Raw genomic sequence first — 13,057 nt, 5'->3', positions numbered from 1 at the left:
AGAATGTCACATCAACCTCTTTTGTCTAGTTGCAGTGGACACAATCTGTCCAGTAGTTGTTGTTGTTTTTTAAAATGTTGTTTCTTTTTCTTTTTTCTTAAGCAAAAATAACCGATTTGTTTTTATTTCAATAAAATGATAGTACTATATTTTAGTTCGATAATGTATTTTATTTAATATTTCCTATTTTTAGGGGATTTTATGGTAGCTACTTAATTTATGCAGTAGTTATTATAATCTATTTATTATATGAATGAATATATATATGTGAAATAGATATTTTCCAAAACACGTTTTACTCTAAAACTGTGAGAAAATCAAAGCCATAAATCTAAATAAGCTGTGTTGATCTCTCAAAAAATTAGCTTTCAGTAAGATTTTCCAATAGATGAAATGTGTCTCCATTTCAGGACAATTTAACCTTTTCGAATCATGTCCATTATTATTTTCAATTTTTTCCCACACAGCAAGTGCTAAAATTTAAAATAATAATAATTTTAAAAAATGTAATGCGTCAAATTTGTTATCCAAAGGGTTAACATTAGCCTGGTTAAAACCAGACCATTCTCAGTAGTAACTGAGTTATGGTCTGGCAAAGCTCCATAGACAAATCATTTCCAAAGGGGCGTCACCAACGGACGTCAGAGCGATCGTCATCATGTAAAGCCATATGCTGTGTCCCAATTCGCCTAAGTTACACTACGTCATAAAAGTATGTACTCTTTTTGTGAAGAAAAGGTATTTACTTTTGAATGTCTAGCAAAAAAGTAGGCAAGCTTTGGGACATACTACTTCGTCATCTTTATCGGACGGATCTGTCGCGTGCATCCTGTCACTTAAACTGCCCTGTCAATCATTGTGTCACAGTTAAAATCCTCTATTAAATCTAATTTAATTTCCTACCGTTTCGGAGAGAAATGTAGTAGCATGTTCATCTGCCAGTGGGTCTTTCATGGAGACTGTCCTCATGTGTTTGCAATTTGAATATAATAATGCATTTAAAAATTTTACGGACGTCGCTCAAATGCCTCTGGGCGCAATTGGATAGACCTAAAACCAATCAGAGCGATCGTTATTGTGTAAAGCCCGCCTCAACGTTTCTGAGATTGGTGCCGCGATTTCTCGGCCATGGAAATGGGTTTGAATGAGCTCTTTGCCGGACTACTTCTCGAGCAAATCTGAATTTGCCGGAAGTTGTCTGGGTTTTCCCAGGCTAGATTAACATATAAATAAATTTAACATTCTTCCTCATTAGCTTTGATTATTTAATTATCTTGACCAGGGGCGTAGCAAGCTTTTCAAAAGTGCGGGGGATGGATGTGGTTTGTTTATTAACAATTAAAACGATGAATACAATGCCAGGTACAAAAGGTATAACATACAAGATATAAAAAGCTTCCCATTTAAATGAGTGATACTAGAAAAGTATAAAAACACACTCGGAACACACGGAAGATAAGTCAAAACTCTGTTGTGAAAATACACAACAGTAGACTTGATAAAGAATCATAAATAATTTAATAATCTTTAATATGTAATATATATACACTACTGGTCAAAAGTTTTAGATCGGTAAGATTTTATGTTTTTAAAAGAAGTCTCTTCTGCTCACCAAAAGGCTGCATTTATTTGATTAAAAAAAAACAAAAAAATAACAGTTATATTGTGAAATTTTATGACAATTTAAAATTACTGTTTTCTATTTTAATATATTTTAAAATGTCATTTATTCCTGTTATCAAAGCTGAATTTTCAGCATCATTACTCCAGTCTTCAGTGTCACATGATCCTTCAGAAATCATTCTAATATGCCTATTTTATGCTCAAAAAACATTAATTATTATTTTCAATGTTGAAAAGTTATGTACAATTTTTTTCACATTTTTTTATGAATAGAAAGTTCAAAAGAACAGGACTTATTTAAAATAGAATATTTTCTAACATTATAAATGTCTTTACTGTAACTTTTGATCAGTCTCATCCTTGATGAATAAAAGTATTGATTTATTTTATTTCTTTCCCCAAAAAATAAAATTAAAATTCTTACTGACCCCAAACTTTTGAACGGTTGTGTTTAATGTTACAAAAGCTTTAGATTTCAGATAAATGCTGTTTTTTCAACTTTCTATTCATCATAACATCATGAAATAAAAATGTAAAAAACTGTTTTCAACATTGATAATAATCATAAATGTTTCTTGAGCATCAAATCCTCATATTAGAATGATTTCTGAAGGATCATGTGACTCTGAAGAGTGGAGTAATGATGCTGAAAATTCAGCTTTGATCACAGGAATAAATTACACTTTACTGTATATTCACATAGAAAACAGCTGATTTAAATTGTAATAATATTTCACAATATGATTGTTTTTGTATTTTTAATCAAATAAATGCAGCCTTGGTGAGCAGAAGATACTTCTTTAAAAAACATTAAAAATCTTACTGACCCCAAACTTTTGACCGGTAGTGTATATATTAGGGGTGGAACGGTACAAAGATTCGGTTCATACTTCGGTTCAGGCATCACGGTTCGGTACGAGTTCGGTACAATGGAGGGAAAAGCAAAACAAAAACGTAGAAGGCAATTTTTTTTTTTATTGTGCATATCTCAGGCTGTACCACCAAAGGAAAATAAATGTCTTAAGCCTTGTAAGTTTTATTAATAAAGTAAAGGCATAGAACCAGTTTATTTGTAGTGCATTGACAATAGTTTTATATAATTAGTTTATTAATTAAATTAATAAAAATGGTAATTGTACCTGAATGAATTTAAAATTAATTTGCTATATTTCAGATCAATATATTTTTTTTCCCTAAAATTTTAATTAACACTAACTTTATTCTCATCTGAATTATAAATAATTTATTTCTGTATAAAACAATACTACCATTAAAAACAAATTTGATTTTATTTTTTAATCAATGTAGAATGTGTAACTTACTCACTGTGTTGTGTGACAGTTGTATGTTACAGTTTGACAAAAGCACAATGTTGCGTAACTTGCGTTTTATTACGAGTGTACACAAATATAAGTAAACACTTTGCAGTTTGAACGATGTCCTATGAACAAAATGACGGAGTATGTTTTTAGCGCAATTTTCCTACGGACAAAATTGCGATTGTTAACTCATGATTTCTGTTCTGTCTGTGCGCACCAATCTTGCACTTCTATCTCCTCCTCAACCAGACCACCTAGAGACTTCGGGTTTTCGGCATTATGTTAAGGAAGGTCTAATCTCGGGAACGCACACAAAAAAAAACACAAAAAAAAACAAAAAAAAAACATAAAAAGATTTACTATCTCTTAGTGTTGTGATCCCATGACGTCAGAAAATTGCGCTAAAACACTCACTGAGTTTTTATTACTTGTTTGTTTCCACTGTTCGATCTCGATCGCGCCCGCGCCCCTCTCTCTCTCTGCCTCTCCCTCTCTCTCTCTCTGCCTCTCTCTCTCTCTCTCTCTCTGCCTCTCTCTCTCTCACACACACACACACACACACACACACACACACATACACACAAACAACATATTCCAGCATTGCAATCTTTACATCGCAGAGCCAGAGCTCTAACAGTAGTTCCGCATTACATTAATTAATTTGCAGGCAAGTTTTATTTATTGTTATACCGTGTATTCTCCGTGTGTATTCATGCACCGAACCGCGACGCCCGTACCGTTTCGGTTCAATACGAATACATGTAACTTATATATAAATAAATGCAACTAACATCATCAACCAACTGACCAACCGAATTTAGCTAACCGTTAGCTGCTGAACAATATCCCAATTAGCAATTAGTCTAAAAAACGAAATATATTACCGAAAACACTCGACATGTCAACAAAACATAAACAGAATATCTTCCCAAACACATATTAAGCTTATTTAAAAACCTCGAAAGAATAAACACTCATTCAAAGTACCTGGAAAAGGGAGATGTAAATAACCATATTTCCGCCTCCTCAGCATGAGCTGACCGATAACAACACACCAAGAGAGGCGGGACTTAAGCCAGAACAGCCAATCATCAGCCTGTTAAAACCATGGTTAAACACCCACATTCCCCACGGGTGCTGACAAACAATGTTCAAACACTCCTACCTGACTTGCTTCTAAAAAGTTATTTTAGAAAATTAATTTAAACAACTTAATTCTTAAGGATGTACTGTACCTTAATAAATCATATTCACTCTGTCAGAAATACACATGATGGCAGCATGGGAACTTAAACAGTTCAAGAATGAGTGATTGTTTAAATAAATGATTGTTTTACATCACTTCTAAACCATAAGTAGCCTAAACTACCTTTGTGTATTTAACAATAATCAATAAAATAAACATATGGATTCAGTTGGCTAACTAAAAATATTTACTAATCTTAGTGAATGTTAATATACCCAGAATATGAAGGCATCACGCTAAATTGAACGTTAAGTGTTTTACCATTGCGAATCATTATAAAGACCATTTTATTTTTCAGTCCCACAAGAACATAAAATAGGTGTTTGTACATATAGTCACATAATAATAACCTTAATAACGTTGCAAAAGATAAAACACTTACATGTTTTTCACGCTTTTTCTCCAATGAATATTTACATATGGGTCAGTGAATCAAACACAATTGAATATATATATATATATAAAATTATGTTACTTAAAGGAAGGTTATGTATTCTTTGAATTATGTTGAATTAATAATTTGTTAGGGAGCTGTTGATAACACGTATGAACGGCCATATTCATATAGTTTGAGAATCTTAAAAGGTGAATAACTTAAAAAACAAAAAAACTGAGAAGTGTGATGTCATGAGTAACGCCTTCTGTCTACTTTTTGATCACTGTGGAAATGTTTTGTTGAGATGTTAATTTGATTAAATACAGGTTTTTTTAATTTAATTTTATTTTTTTATGGCTTTTGTTTTCAGATTGTGGACCAAAATAAATTGAATAATTATTAACAGTGCATGGTCATAAACTTATAGTAGCTCAAAGAGCCAGTGCTAGGTAGATACAAATTGTAGTTAGTAACGTAATCCATTACATTTAAAGTAATACAATCTGACCACTTCTTTTAGATAACTTTTGACCTAATTTGTTTATCACATTGATTTGAATAGGATAATCTTGTACCATATTGATATAAAAATACAAAGAGAAAGAAAATATATTATTTGTTATCAACAACATGAAGTGTGTTAGATATCACATTATGTCAGTCAGGGTTTCCCAGACTGGGTTTCATGAGTTTAATGAAAAGCTATTAAGTAATTAAATGATAAAAATGTTAAATAAAAATAATTGTAAAATATAAACAATCAAAATAAAACACTAACAATTATTTAAAAATATTTGTATTTGTTTACCTGCATGTCACGTGACCATTATCATTTTATTATTATTATTTTTGACCTATTAACTTGAAATCTCAGGGTCATCTTTAAGTAAATATATTGAATCAAAGAAGTTCAGCTGACAAAATTTGGGGAATCCCTGCATTGCATGTAAATAAGAAATGACATGAACTTGTACATTTTATAGTGTTTGAAAAACAATACAAAAGCCTTCCAAAGACAGTAATACATGGTTAAATGACTCTCTGTGATATTTCATATAATAATGAATGTGTTTGTCAGATATTGATTAGATATGCAGTGTTACAATGTTGAGAAAACTCTTCTTAAAAGTGAAATGATTTCTGTAAATCCACTGATCAAATGCTTTTCAGTGGCTGGTCTGTGTGAGCAATTTCACAAACCTGAACATATATATAAGCAGAATTATTATTATTATCATTATTTTAGAAAAGTTTAAAAGAAGTAGTAGGGACAATAATCAATGAATTATGAATAATTTACTGCCAATGTGAGAATAACACGCAAAAAGACTAACTGTAGTCCTATTACAAGTATTTTAAAACGCAATATAATCTAATTACAAGTACTTTTCTTGGAATCTGATTATGTAATCCATATTACATGTAATCAGTCACTACCCTGCACGGCAAAGAGCCCATTTGTCTTGTGCATATATTGTATTTCCCCAATAAAATTATTACCTGTATTACCTGTATCTTAATATCTTTACCAAGCTGTTTGCCTCCCACTACTGGCTGCAGTGTGTTACTACATGCAGGTCAAATAACCCCAGTGTGAATGTGATGGAATGTCTTTATTGACAAGAATTTGAGCTTCCAGTTTAGTTACAGTGATTTTTTTTAAACAGAAATGAGAGTCTACATTATTGTGCAAAAACAAAAATAGAAATACAGCAGCAACATTTCCTACAGCAGAGCTGACTCTAAAATCTGAGGACACAACGAACAACATTAATATTAATAATACAAAGCACTGTTTACCACCATTCCCACATGCTGATTTAGCTCACAGACGTTTAATACTGTACGAAAATGTGTTCAAAAGATATTGTTCGCGACAATATCAGACTGAGTCGTGTGAACTATACAACGGTCCACGATCCTTCATTTGATTGTCAGTAGGAAATGAATCTAATTTCACAGGAGACTCTAGACCATGTGAAGAAATATGTTTTACTGTAGAATTAAGCTGATTTATGAACTGTGATGAAAGATTTTTCATTGAGGGTGTCCGTGAATCTGGATCACTTCAGTGTCTCGTGCTTCCGCTCGTCCCTGACGCGTCGACTGTGAGAAGCGCTCACGTTTCTGCTTTGACTCGAGATGTGTGTACGGTCTTCACCACCTTGGCGGTGCTTTTAGTGTCCTGTTCAGAGCTCTCCGAGAGAGTGTCTTTGGAGCCTTTCTTCTTCTGGAAGGAACAAAACAAAAACAGGCACACGTTACAGTGAGAAACATCAGACACTGATTATATGATTATATGATCACTCTTCTGCTAACCAAATAATCATTTATTTGATCAAAAATACACTAAAAACAGTAGTATTGTTAAATAATATTACAATTTTACGACTTTATTTAATTGCGTGATATAAAGTCACAATTGCGTGTTATAAAGTCAGAATTGCGAGATATAAAGTCAGAATTGTGAGATATAAAGTCAGAATTGTGTGATATAAAGTCAGAATTGCGAGATATAAAGTCAGAATTGTGAGATATAAAGTCAGAATTGTGAGATATAAAGTCAGAATTGCGAGATATAAAGTCAGAATTGTGAGATATAAAGTCAGAATTGTGTGATATAAAGTCAGAATTGCGAGATATAAAGTCAGAATTGTGAGATATAAAGTCAGAATTGCGAGATATAAAGTCAGAATTGTGAGATATAGTCAGAATTGCGAGATATAAAGTCAGAATTGTGAGATATAAAGTCAGAATTGTGAGATATAAAGTCACAATTGCATGTTATAAAGTCAGAATTGTGAGATATAAAGTCAGAATTGTGAGATATAAAGTCAGAATTGTGAGATATACGGTAGTCAGAATTAGGGCTGGGCGATATGGCTGAAAACTGTATCACGATATAAGTGTTTCATATCGGTCGATATCGATAATTATTGATATTTTTTATGACATATTTCAAACAAGGACCAGTCCAGGAGACAAATATATTACATTTAAAGATTTTTTATTTTAAACTTAACCTACCTCTGATTATAATCCCATCAGTTATAAAGGCAAAAATGTCAACATGACCATGGAAAACACTCACTCAAATAATTAGTCTAAAATCACAATGAACACTTAACAATTATCTCTTAACATTAAGGTGCAAAATGAAAGAATACGTAAGAAATGCTTAATAAAGGGGTGGGCGATATGGCAAACATAATATTATGATTCATGATTTTATCACGATTCTTTTTTATGTTGGTTTTACTATTTTGTGACTGTTTTTAAAATATGGACATTAGTTTGGCTGTAATGCTCAAAGCCTTAGTTAACAAAATGTAAACAGCAGACAGGGGCGAAGATAAAAAAAAATTCTCATTATGTTCTTTGTTATTAAATATTAAGATCAAAGATACACATTACACGTACACAACTTAATATACAGATTAATAAACAGTGCTTTATGTTTTCAGCTACAGTAGGTGTATTTAACAGTAGCATTGACGAAAGTAATTAAATGAACAAATATGAAAATAAAACAAAACAGACTTCACTGTATAAATGATACATTGATACTTATTAAAGCTACTATTAAAGTTATCAGTCAAGAGCAGTGAATGATTTTCACTTTGCATTTTGTTGTTTTATTAACATTAAAGGGATAGCTCTGTTTACTGTTTGGATACCCACATTCTTCAAAATATTAATATTAGAAAATATAAGAAGGAAATTAATACAGGTTTGGAACAACATTAGAGTGCGTAAATAATGAGAGAAATTTTATTTTTGGGTGAACTGTCCCTTTAAGGACAAGCGGCACGTGTTTACTATTACTACTGTCTCTTTAAGAGCTGCGCGCGACGCGTCTAATTATACACGCATTTGACAAGCAGATTTTCTCTCAATTTTCTCAAGTTTGCTTTCACTTTAGACATATCCGACTAGTTTATGTAAACCTTGTGTGTATATAACAGTATTAGCACAATAAGACTCGAAATATAACTTAGTCCAGTATTCAGGCGCTGGTAGACAGGCTTTTAGTGCATCTGACCTTCACATGTACGCGCTGAGAAACGCACACGTTAGAACAGCTCATCAGCACGCGAATAACAGAGAAACTGACGACGGTCTTGCATAATTTGCAGACGACATTGGTCTGACTACGGTCAGACTTGAAGTCAGGCGAGCTGACTTTTCCTGTTTTATCAACAATCGCTGTATCACTCCACGCCGGTTCTGTTACTGAAGAATCCAACACGAGACAACAATATTGCGCAACCACACTGACTGGCTGTTAGCGTGTCACCCCCTACGTTGCAAGGTGACCAGAGAGTTGAGTGCCTTATTTGTTCTTTCCCCAAATTTGCTTCGCAACCTCTGGTTTCTTCCGACGAAGAAAAAAAAATTATCGAACGTTTTATCGAACGCATTTTTTATTGATATCGATTACGTGTCTATCGCGATACATATCGTTATCGTTTTATCGCCCAGCCCTAGTCAGAATTGCGAGATATAAAGTCAGAATTGTGAGATATAAAGTCACAATTGCATGTTATAAAGTCAGAATTGTGAGATATAAAGTCAGAATTGTGAGATATAAAGTCAGAATTGCGAGATATAAAGTCAGAATTGTGAGATATAAAGTCAGAATTGTGAGATATAAAGTCAGAATTGTGAGATATAAAGTCAGAATTGTGAGATATAAAGTCAGAATTGTGAGATATAAAGTCAGAATTGTGAGATATAAAGTCAGAATTGTGAGATATAAAGTCACAATTGCATGTTATAAAGTCAGAATTGTGAGATATAAAGTCAGAATTGTGAGATATAAAGTCAGAATTGTGAGATATACGGTAGTCAGAATTGCGAGATATAAAGTCAGAATTGTGAGATATAAAGTCACAATTGCATGTTATAAAGTCAGAATTGTGAGATATAAAGTCAGAATTGTGAGATATAAAGTCAGAATTGCGAGATATAAAGTCAGAATTGTGAGATATAAAGTCAGAATTGTGAGATATAAAGTCACAATTGCATGTTATAAAGTCAGAATTGTGAGATATAAAGTCAGAATTGTGAGATATAAAGTCAGAATTGTGAGATATAAAGTCAGAATTGTGAGATATAAAGTCAGAATTGTGAGATATAAAGTCAGAATTGTGAGATATAGTCAGAATTGTGAGATATAAAGTCAGAATTGTGAGATATAAAGTCAGAATTGTGAGATATAAAGTCAGAATTGTGAGATATAAAGTCAGAATTGTGAGATGTAAAGTCAGAATTGTGAGATATAAAGTCAGAATTGTGAGATATAAAGTCAGAATTGTGAGATATAAAGTCAGAATTGTGAGATATAAAGTCAGAATTGTGAGATATAAAGTCAGAATTGTGAGATATAAAGTCAGAATTGTGAGATATAAAGTCAGAATTGTGAGATATAAAGTCAGAATTGTGAGATATAAAGTCAGAATTGTGAGATATAAAGTCAGAATTGTGAGATATAGTCAGAATTGTGAGATATAAAGTCAGAATTGTGAGATATAAAGTCAGAATTGTGAGATATAGTCAGAATTGTGAGATATAAAGTCAGAATTGTGAGATATAAAGTCAGAATTGTGAGATATAGTCAGAATTGTGAGATATAAAGTCAGAATTGTGAGATATAAAGTCAGAATTGTGAGATGTAAAGTCAGAATTGTGAGATATAAAGTCAGAATTGTGAGATATAGTCAGAATTGTGAGATATAAAGTCAGAATTGTGAGATGTAAAGTCAGAATTGTGAGATATAAAGTCAGAATTGCGAGATATAAAGTCAGAATTGCGAGATATAAAGTCAGAATTGTGAGATATAAAGTCAGAATTGTGAGATATAAAGTCAGAATTGTGAGATATAAAGTCAGAATTGCAACAAAATCAACTCGCAATTCTGACTTTATATCTCACAATTTTGACTTCATAACATGCAATTGCAAGTTTATATCTCACAATTCTGGCATATTTTCTCAGAATTGTGTGATATAAACTCACAATTGCAATTGCATGTTATTATTCTGTGGCGGAAACAAGCTTCCATAGTTTTCTGTTGTAATATATTTTCAAATGTAATTTATTCCTGTGATCAAAGCTGAATTTTCAGCATCATTACTCCAGTCTTCAGTGTCACATGACCCTTCAGAAATCATTCAGCTCAATTCAGTTTAAGTTTAGTTGAACTGTAGTGTCAGTGCAAGTAATTGTCTTTTAAAACCCAAAGAAACTCATCAGAAATGACAGAATATGATATAGTCTTTATGACTCTGACTCTAAAGGTTAATATTTAAATAAGCAATGAAACCTTTCACGAGTTAAATAATTAAGGTGGTGTCTGCAGTGATGAAGAAAGGAGGGCGTCTGACCTGCGCAGGGGTCGCGCTGGAGCCGGGCACGTCTGCGGTGCGGGTCACAGGGAGAGGAGGAACCAGATCCGTCCGAGAGCTGCAGACATCAAGAAGTGGAAAGAGCATTAAAAAGGACCTATTATGCTTTTTCACATGTTCATCTTTCTTTAGTGTGTATTGTTGCTGGATAAAACAGGACTACAATGTAAAAGATAATTATTGTGTAAAGATATGTTGAATCCGGCTTGTCCTGTAGATGTTCTGCTTCCGCACTTTAACCTCGCGCACGAGCAGATCCGTTTGCTCTCTGGAGACGCGTTCGGTCTTTCCACTATCAAATTCCGTCATGTAAATAGCGAATCTGCCATGGCGCGAGTGCAACTGGCATTTAAAGCGAATGGGAAATGAGAGACTGATTGGTTTAACACACGTAAATCCCAAAACACACCCATTACTCATTAAGAGAATAGGGACAACCCTTTTAGACCATGCGCCGGGTGCGCCGACCATTTTTCCCGTCGTTAAACTAGCAAAAGTGGATTCGGACACGCCCTAAGTGAACTTGCGCCCTGCGCTTTAGACCATGCGCTTAGATCCTTAAAATAGGGCCCATAATGTTTTTCGCCTACTATATAGTAGGGAAGTATGCGATTTCGGATGCAGCTGCTGTTTTTTCCACCCTGGATCTAATTATGGTAACATTTCCAAAACACACTCAAAGTGATTGACCAATCACAACACACTGGTCCAGCCGACCAATCAGAGCAGTGCGCTTTTCAGAAGGAGGAGCTTCATAGAGACAGGAACTAAACAGAGCGTTACTGACAGACTGGGAAGAGACGAGCTGCAACAATGCAGAATATGGGGAAAATAATGTGTTTTTTTTTAACATTTAAGCATGAAAACCTGTTCTTGTAGAGCCCAAAAACAAAATCAAGGACATAATACTTTAAAATGAAGAACAGTGACAGTGAGTGAGTGTGAAAAATCCTTCAGGACTTACTTGACCTCGGAGAGCACAGACCTCTCGCCATCCGAACAGTGGGAGCGTCGAAACTGCCGGAAGCTCCTGGGAGAATGTGAATGGCGGATCTTGATTGGGTCACCTTGAGTCCTGAAATGAGATACATGCAGTGGTTTGCATTTTTCTACCATGGGCCCTAGTCTTTAAAAGCATACTTTCCGGGTTACTGCAAACTCAGCGTTCCTCAGACTGATATCCTAAAACATCCGGTTTACATGCAGCTCACCAGGGACAGGAATAATGCATGTTTTCTATGGACACTTATTTTCAGTGTAATGCACTGGGGATTTTTACACACTGACAGACATCATCTTTTTTTTTTATTATTCATGTGCCTCGTAATCTTTAATGAGAATATCTTCCCCTCTCTCTTGCAGCGACATCTCTTCTCTGATGGCGTGTTCACTAGCGAGGGCGGGACAGCCTGTCACTCACATGAGATCTGAACCATCCCAAGATAAGCCCACTTTAACACTCCAACAAACATTCTTTACATACATGTTTGCAACCGTGTTATCAAATATAACAATTTGGGGTTTTATTTGTGGAAATATTTGATGTTTTATGATGTTTTTTTATATTTTATTTCAAAATAGACAAAGTCCATATATAATCAGTCCATATATAATGATAGTTTCCCATTCGCTCTTGAATGATTTCACACATATACTGCAACTAAATTATTTTTAATATTTTTAAATAATTTCATTTAACATTGATTTCTAGAAAAGTCATTCTTTCATCTTAATTAAATCACAATTAAATAAAATATATGAACTTTTCATCACTAAGCGGAATGGAGCATCTGAAGTCAAAAGACACGTTTCACGGCGGTTTAATTAAGTAACATATTAATGTGATGCAGTATAGGTATAAATGTATTTACACAGGAATTACATTTGCAGGAAAAAACTTTTTTTCTTTTTCACCAAGGCAAACATGTTCTGTATATCCTAATCCTTGGTTAACAAACATTGTGAGCGCATTGTTTTTGCCTTAAATTAATACATTGTTTAAATTAATACATTATTAGCCGAATGTGTGATTTGTATATGTGCATTTTTGAAATCCATAACTTGGACACAGTCACCTCTGATAAC

At 33.5% G+C, this 13,057-nt stretch overlaps 1 protein-coding gene across 3 annotated transcripts in view; it reads right to left on the bottom strand.

The window, feature by feature from the left end:
* Window positions 1-6,155: 6,155 nt before the first annotated feature.
* The window catches only part of epb41l4a (erythrocyte membrane protein band 4.1 like 4A), a 55,331-nt gene continuing 48,429 nt past the window's right edge, over window positions 6,156-13,057 (bottom strand). For 2 of the 3 annotated variants that reach the window (XM_079861216.1, XM_079861217.1), the window contains exons 21-23: window positions 11,937-12,047; window positions 10,952-11,030; window positions 6,159-6,794 (exon numbers count right to left, since the gene is read on the bottom strand). In XM_079861216.1, coding sequence (XP_079717342.1) covers window positions 6,684-6,794; window positions 10,952-11,030; window positions 11,937-12,047 — 301 coding nt within the window. In that variant the 3' untranslated portion in view covers window positions 6,159-6,683. Of the gene's footprint in view, window positions 6,795-10,951; window positions 11,031-11,936; window positions 12,048-13,057 lie in introns of all 3 variants that reach the window. The other variant, XM_079861218.1, reaches the window with a different exon arrangement.

The sequence above is a fragment of the Squalius cephalus genome, assembly GCF_949319135.1.
Source record: "Squalius cephalus genome assembly, chromosome: 24".
In the NCBI taxonomy this organism is placed as follows: Eukaryota; Metazoa; Chordata; class Actinopteri; order Cypriniformes; family Leuciscidae; genus Squalius; species Squalius cephalus.
Note: the sequence above shows the minus strand (reverse complement) of the source record. Positions and strands in the feature narration are given on the sequence as shown.